The following is an 8,227-nucleotide window of genomic DNA, read 5'->3' on the forward strand; positions in this document are numbered from 1 at the left end:
TTCTCTCCAGTATGAGTCCTACCATGCACTCGAAGGTGTGAGGTAGATCTGAAGGCTTTCCCACATTCCTTACATTCATAGGGTTTCTCTCCAGTGTGAGTCCCACCATGCACTCGAAGCTGTGAGGCAGATCTGAAGGCTTTCCCACACTCCTTACACTCATAGGGTTTCTCTCCAGTGTGAATCCTTTCATGATATCGAAAGGAACTGGAAAGATCGAAAGCTTTACCACATTGGTTGCATTTATAGCGTTTCTCTCCAGTGTGAGTTTTTTCATGTCTTTGAAATGACTTGGCAGAATAAAAGCCTTTCTCACATATCTTACATTTATAAGGTCTTTCTCCAGAGTTCATTCTGTGTGTTTGAAAACTTGTAAGATAGGATAAGGCTTCCCCATATTGCTTACATTCATACGTCTTTTTCCCAGAGTGGGTCTTTTCATGTCTACGAACAGAACTGGTATACGCGAATGCTTTTCCACATTCTTTACACTGATAAGGCTTCTCCCCTATGTGACTCCTTTCATGTCTATGATAGGAACTGGAACTATGAAATGCTTTATCACATTTGCTACATTCATAGGGCTTCTCCCCAGTGTGAGTTCTTTCATGTATTTGAAGGGTAGCAGAATAACTAAAGGATTTACCACATTGTTTACATTCATATGGTTTCTCTCCAGCGTGTGTTCTTTCATGGATAAGACATAAACTGAAACAATGGAAGGCTTTCCCACAAAATTTACATTTATAAGGTCCATCCCCTTTGTGCATTACCATGTGTCTTCGAATGCTTGAATGGAAAATAAAGGTTTTTCCACATTCTTTACAAGCATAGGGTTTCTCTCCAATGCGATCCCTTTCTTGTGTTCTAATGTAGGGGCGATACCTGAAGGTTTTCTTATTCTTAGGTTGTTGACACTTATATGGCTTCAGTTGACACTTATATGGCTTTGGTCCATATTCCTGATACTCATATGCCTTGTGTCCAATGTCACCTCTGATGTTCATATTAAAAGATGAGTTACCTATGCCAACTTCACCACACACAAAGCTGTCACATGATTTTACTTCAGGAGAAGTTTGCTTCTCCTGGAAGTTCAGCCTGTCATCTGGAACCTGGGTAAAAGTTTCTCCACAATGACTGTCTTCTTTAATTTCATTGACTTTCTCTTCTATGAGACTCCTGTAAAACATGAGAAGCACATTATGAAGGGTTTGTTTATAAGCAATTTTATATTCATCAACAAGTATTACACTTGCATTTTTAACACTGTCCATCAAAGTGTAGGCTTTCGGCCCTGGCTGAATTGTTTGAAGATGACTGGACATGTTCTACAAGATGACCCAGCCATACCTATTGTTTAAAAAAATATTCATAAAGGGCTTAATACTATTCCCATGTAAACTATTTTACAATTACTAAATACTCTATGTCATTTTTCTTTTGAGTCTGGTACTTGTCCTGTTGCCCATGCTGGAGTGCTATGATATCATCATAGCTTACTGTAGCCTTTACTGGCTCAAGTGATCCTCCTGCCTCAGCCTCCTGAGTAGCTGGGACTACTGATGAATACCACAATGCCCAGCTAATTTTTGGCCGTTGTTGATATGTGGTCTCGCTATATTGCACAGGCTGTTCTTGAACTGCTGGCCTCAAGCTATCTTCCTATCTCCACTTCTCAAAGGACTGGGATTACAGGAGTGAGCCCTCAGCCTCAGTCACATTTAAATATATGTGTTTTGAGAAAATATTCTAAGAAGAAATGAATTTGATGCTGGATTTAGTTCTTTGTTTCACTTCTCTTCAACATATTCTCATATTCTAAGATTGTGTAGAGAGACAGTGCTTTCTCTTGTAAGTGCAAATTACCTGAAGCTTCTTCTGGGGATTTTGTACTCATATTCAATGTTCTGGTCTTTCCACTTTTTTCCTAAAATACAGACACAGAAAAATAGTCCTGAAGCGTATAAAATTGTGAAAAAATTATTAGATTCTATGCCCATGATTTACTGCAGCCATGCCTTATTTATTCATCAAAGTATTTCCTGTCTGTGTTCAAAATCACTCAGCAACATTGATGAGCTAGAAACACTGGTTCACTAATGCACTGAGGAAAGGAAAACTGTCATCCTTACCTATAGAGGTCAGGTTCCTGAAAGTTTCCAGCATCACTTCCCTGAAGAGATTCTTCTGGGAAATATCCAGCAACGTCCACTCTTCCTGGGTGAAGTTCACAGCCACATCCTCAAAGGCCACTGGGTCCTGAAACATCTCACATGTGTAGAGGAGGATGGGTAAGAGTGACAGCACTAGGGGCCTAGACTCTATTCCCAAGAAGTTCTCAGGATGCCGTGGACTCCAAATACTTATTCCCTGCTTTGGTCATCAGATCCCTTTCTCTCCTTCTATACTTACTTTCTTCCATAAAGCAACTTTTATTTTTTTATTTTTTTGAGACAGAGTTTCGCTCTTGTTGCCCAGGCTGGAGTGCAATGGCGTGATATTGGCTCACAACCGGAGTTCAAGTGATTCTCCTGCCTCAGCCTTCCGAGTAGCTGGGATTATAGGCATGAGCCACCACGCCCAGCTAATTTTGTATTTTTAGTAGAGATGGGGTTTCTCCATGTTGGTCAGGCTGGTTTCAAACTCCCAACCTCAGGTGATACACCTGCCTCAACCTCCCAAAGTGCTGGGATTACAGGCGTGAGCCACTGTGTCCAGCCAGCAATTTTTTTTTTTTTTTTTCTTAACAGAGTCTCTCTCTGTTGCCCAGGCTGGAGTTGAATGGCACAATCTTGGTTCACTACGACCTCTGCCACCTGGGTTCACGTGATTCTCATGCCTCAGTCTCCTCGGTAGTTGAAACCACAGGCATGTGCCACCGTGTCCAGCTAGTTCATAAAGCAATTGTGATGTTAGAACTGAACAAGTGGTAGGCAACAGCAGGATACGAAAATGTGTGTTTTCACTGAAACTAAGGAAGGAGACCACCTCTCTTATTGTCTCATATTTAAGAAAACGAAAGAGGAAGCAAAAGTTAGAGGAAGGCAGAAACGAGATCAATAGTCAGACAGTCTGGTGCCACACCCCAGGCCTGGTAGTTAAAAATCAACTCCTGACCTAACCACTTGTATTAGCTATAGATGCCAGATATTGTATGAGAAAGCATTCTGAAACTCTGTGTTCTGTTCTGCTCTGTCCTGTTAATGATGCATGCAGCCCCAGTTATGCACCCCATGCTGGCTCAATCAATCACGATCCTTTCACGTGGACTCCCGTAGAGTTGTAAGTCTTTAAAAGGGGCAGGAATTTCTCTCTCTCAGGGAGCTTGGTTTTTAAGATGCAAGTCTGCCAACACTCCCAGCCAAATAAAGCCACTTCCTTCTCTAACCCAGTGTCTGAGAGGTTTTGTCTGTGGCTCGTCCTGCTACATTTCTTGGTTCCCTGACCGGGAAGCAAGGTGACTAGCAGATGGCCGAGGCAACCCCTTAGGCGGCTTAAGCCTGCCCTGTCGAGCATCCCTGCAGGGGACACTGGCCAGCTTGAGTGATGCGGATCCTGAGAGTGCTCCCGGGTAGGCAATTGCACCAGTGGAACGCCTCACCAGAGCAGTGCATGGCATGCCCTCATGGAGAATCAATACAGTGGCTGAACACTAGGAAGGAATTGGAACTTGGAGTCTGGACATCTGGAACACGGTAAGACCAGTCTTGGGAACTTGCCCACTCCATTTGAGTGGAAGTGTGGCCTGATCACCCACGGTGTGCCTTTATCGGCACTTTGTCTTTGGTTTTGATTTTGACTTTGCTTGAAGTGCTTGACAAACAGGCGTGCCCTTATTGGCACTTCAGCTTTGGTTCTGATTTTGATTTAGTGTGAATTAGACGAGTGAGTGACCTTTACCCTTTCCGTCTTATAGTGTGAGTGTTGTCTTGTCTCAAGAGAAAAATGGGTCAGACACAAGGTAAGCCCACCCCACTAGGAACTATGTCAAAAAAATTTTCAAAAAGGGATTTCAGGGAGACTATGGAGTTACTGTAACACCAGGAAAACTTAGAACTTTGTGTGAGACAGACTGGCCAGCATTAGAGGTGGATTGGCCATCAGAAGGAAGCCTTGATAGGTCCCTTATTTCAAAGGTATGGCACAAGATTACCTGTAAGCCAGGGCATCTAGACCAGTTCCTGTACACAGACACTTGGTTACAGCTGGTTTTACACCCCCCCGCCAGTGGTTGAGAGGACAGGCAGCAGCACTGTTAGTGGCAAAGGGACAGATAGCCCACGAGGGATCTTGCTCCACCCGCCGAGGGAAGTCAGCTCCTAAAGTTCTATCTGACCCAATGTCAGAGGACCCATGGCAGGAAATGGCACCAGCAATGCCCCCCGCCCTTACCTGGAAGAGAGACTCCCCACTCCTGAGCCCACAGCACCTGTGCCTCCACCAGACACATACACCTCTAGACCAACCAGAGCAGACAAGAAAGAATGTGAAGCTGCAGGAGAAACCCCTCCCTTGGCAGCTCGTTTACAACCTAAGATTGGAAAGACAAGTGCCCCCAGTTAAAGAAGAAACAAAATGGCTCCAAGTCAGAGGTCTCAGGCAAGGACGAAAGGGCCTTGTTTAATCTGGCAGAAGGGTTACTGGACCAAGGGGGACCGGGCTCAGGTGCCCCCAATGAGCCCATGGTCAGGATGACAGTTGGGGACAAGGACATTGAGTTTCTTGTCAATACTAGTGCTGAACATTCAGTAGTAACCAGCCCGGTCGCCCCCTTATCCAAAAAGACTATTGATACAATCGAAGCCACAGGAGTCTCGGCAAAACAAGCTTTCTGCTTGCCCTGGACTTGTACTGTAGGGGGACACGAAGTAATTCACCAGTTCTTGTACATTCCCAACTGCTCCTTGCCCTTGCTGGGAAGGGACTTGCTTAGCAAGCTGAGAGCCACCATCTCTTTTTACAAAGCACAGCTCTTTTACAGCTGAAGTTACCTGGAAAGGGAGTCATCATGGCCCTTACGGTCCCCCGGGAGGAGGAATGAAGACTTTTCTTAACCAAGCCAGGCTAAGAGATAAGACCAGCTCTGGCTGAGTGGTGGTCAAAGGTGTGGGCGGAAGATAACCCTCCAGGGCTGGCAGTCAACCAAACCCCTGTACTTACAGAAGTTAAGCCTGGGGCCCAGCTGGTCAGGCAAAAACAGTACCCGGTCCCCCAGAGAAGCTCTTGAAGGTATCCAGGTCCATCTCAAGCACCTGAGAGCCTTTGGAATTACAGTCCCTTGTCAGTCTCCATGGAACACTCCCCTCCTGCCTTTTCCCAAGCCGGGGACCAAGGACCACAGGCCAGTACAGGACTTGCGCTTGGTCAATCAAGCTCAGAAAGAAAGCGGGTCATCTGCAGCCTACTGTAGCCTAAAACCAGAAGGCAGGTGAGAGAATTCTTAGGGTTCTGCAGACTGTGGATGCCAAACTTTGCAGTACTGGCCAAACCTCTATATGGGGTCACAAAGGCGGGTGCCGGGAACCTTTTGAATGGGAATCCCAACAACAGTGAGCCTTTCATGAGTTAAAAGAAAAACTTACGTCAGTCCCAGCCCTGGGGCTACCTGATCTGACAAAGCCTTTTACACTGTATGTGTCAGAAAAAGAAAAAAATGGCAGTTGGAGTTCTAACCCAGACTGTGGGGCCCTGGCCAAGGCCAGTGGCCTACCTTTTACCTACTTATTCTAAAGAAGAAAAGGACTTTCTCCAGGCAGAGGGAGGACAGGTGATGGAAGAAGGATGGATCTGGTTACTGGATGGGAGAGTAGCTGTGCCACAGCTGCTGGAAACTGCAGTCATACTGGCTGTGCATAAAACCACCCATCTAGGCCAGGAGTCACTTGAAAAGTTGTTAGGCCAGTACTTCTACATCTCATTTACCAGACCTTGCCAAAACAGTGGCACAGCGATGTATTATCTGCCAACAACACGATGCAAGGCAGGATCCAACCATCCCGCCCGGCATACAAGCTTATGGAGCAGCTTCCGCTGAAGATCTGTAAGTAGACTTCACAGAAGTGCCAAAATGTGAAGATAGCAAGTATTTATTAGTTCTTGTGGGTGGGTGGAGGCTTATCCAACGCGAACTGAGAAAGCTGTTGAAGTAACCCGTGTGCTTCCTCGAGATCTTATTCCTAGGTTTGAACTGCCCTTACAAATTGGCTCAAATAATGGGCTGGTGTTTGTGGCTGACTTGGTACAGAAAACAGCATGGGTATTGGGGATCACATGGATACTGCATGCTGCCTACCGACCTCAGAGTTCCGGAAAGGTGGAGCAGATGAGTCAGACTATCAAAAATAGTTTAGGGAAAGCATGTCAAGAAACAGGATTAAAATGGGTACAAGCTCTCCCTGTGGTATTATTTAAGATTAAATTTACCCCTTCTAGAAAAACAGGATATTCCTCTTATGAAATATTATATCATAGACCTCCTCCCAAACTATGGGGACTTCCAGGCACTCCCTGAGAGTTAGGTGAAATTAAGTTACAGCGACAGCTACAGGCCTTAGGAAAAATTACACAAACAATCTCAGCCTGGGTAAATGAGAAATGCCCCATTAGCTTATTCTCCCCAGTTCACCCTTTCTCCCCATGTGATCGAGTGTGGATCAAGGACTGGAACGTAGCCCCCTTGTGCCCATGGTGGAAGGGACACCAGACCACTCCCACTGCCATGAAGGTAGAGGGAATCCCGGCCTGGATCCACCATGGTTATGTAAAACCTTCAGTACCTAAGACCGGGGAGGCGAGACCAGGCCCAGATAACTCATGCAAAGTGACTCTGAAAAAGACGACGAGCCCTGCTCCGGTCACACCTGGAAGTTGACTGGTCTATGTGAGGCCAAAGCATGAGGAAACGTGTCATGGGACTCATTCTCCTTAAAATTTGGACTTCAACAATAAGGACTTCAACTGATTTTCCCCCCACGGAAGATTGTTCCCCGTGTATTCATCAGGTTACTGAGGTAGGGCTACAAGTTAAAACAATCTTCCTGTTTTATAGTTATTATGAATGCCTAGAAATTTTAAAAAGAACTTGCCTGTATAACACGACTCAGTACAAAGTGTGTAACCCAGGAAATGCCCGACCTGATGTGTACTATAACCCATCTGAGTCTCCCATGATCATAGTCTTTGAAATAAGATTTAAAAACTAGTTCTTTTCTAGGCAATAGAAGTAAAAAAAGCTAAAACAGAAAAAAAAAAAAGCCCCATTTACATGTTCAACCGGATCATACGGTTACAAGCTATCTTAGAAATAACCACTAATAAAATTGGCAGAGCTTTAACTATTTTAGCTCGGTAAGAAACCCAAATGAAAAATGCTATCTATCAAAATAGATGGGCACTAGACTACTTGCTAGCAACTAAAGGAGGGGCTATGGAAAATTTAACCTAACCAATTGCTGTCTGCATATAAATAATCAAGGGCAAGTAGTCAAAAATACAGTTAAGGACATAACAAAGTTGGCACATGTGCCTGTACAGGTTTGGCATGGGTTTAATCCTAAATTTGTATTTGGAAAATGGTTTCTAGCACTAGGAGGATTTAAAATGCTTATAAAGGTTGGGCGCGGTGGCTCACGCCGGTAATCCCAGCACTTTGGGAGGCTAAGGCAGGCGGATCACAAGGTCAGGAGATTGAGACCATCCTGGCGAACACGGTGAAACCCTGTCTCTACTGAAAATACAAAAAAATTAGCCGAGCATGGTGGCAGGCACCTGTAGTCCCAGCTTCTAGGGAGGCTGAGGCAGGAGAATGGCGTTAACCTGGGAGGCGGCGGAGCTTGCAATGAGTGGAGATCGTGCCACCGCACTCCAGCCTGGGCGACAGAGTGAGACTCCATCTCAAAAAAAAAGAAAATGCTTATAAAGAAATCATAATAATAATAGAAACCTGCTTGTTGCTCCCCTGCTTGCTACCTCATACCTTAGAAAAAGAAAGAGGAAGCAAAAGTTAAAGGAAAGCAGAAATGAGATCAATAGACAGCCCAGTGCCACACCCTAGGCCTGGTAGTTAAAAATCAACTCCTGGCCAGGTACAGTGGCTCACGCCTTTAATCCCAGCACTTTGGAAGGCAGCGGCGGGCAGATCACGAGGTCAGGAGATCAAGACCATCCTGGCTAACACAGTGAAACCCCGTCTCTACTAAAAATACAAAAAATTAGCCAGGCGTGG

At 45.2% G+C, this 8,227-nt stretch overlaps 1 protein-coding gene across 1 annotated transcript in view; it reads right to left on the minus strand.

Moving 5' to 3' along the window:
• The window catches only part of LOC105549473 (zinc finger protein 700-like), a 29,969-nt gene that overhangs the window by 8,291 nt on the left and 13,451 nt on the right, over positions 1–8,227 (minus strand). Inside the window, exons 2-4 of the mRNA XM_011994038.1 lie at positions 2,136–2,271; positions 1,870–1,930; positions 10–1,182 (exon numbers count right to left, since the gene is read on the minus strand). Coding sequence (XP_011849428.1) covers positions 10–1,182; positions 1,870–1,930; positions 2,136–2,271 — 1,370 coding nt within the window. The remainder of the gene's footprint in view (positions 1–9; positions 1,183–1,869; positions 1,931–2,135; positions 2,272–8,227) is intronic.

The sequence above is a fragment of the Mandrillus leucophaeus genome, unplaced genomic scaffold (genome assembly GCF_000951045.1).
Source record: "Mandrillus leucophaeus isolate KB7577 unplaced genomic scaffold, Mleu.le_1.0 Scaffold440, whole genome shotgun sequence".
NCBI lineage: Eukaryota > Metazoa > Chordata > Mammalia > Primates > Cercopithecidae > Mandrillus > Mandrillus leucophaeus.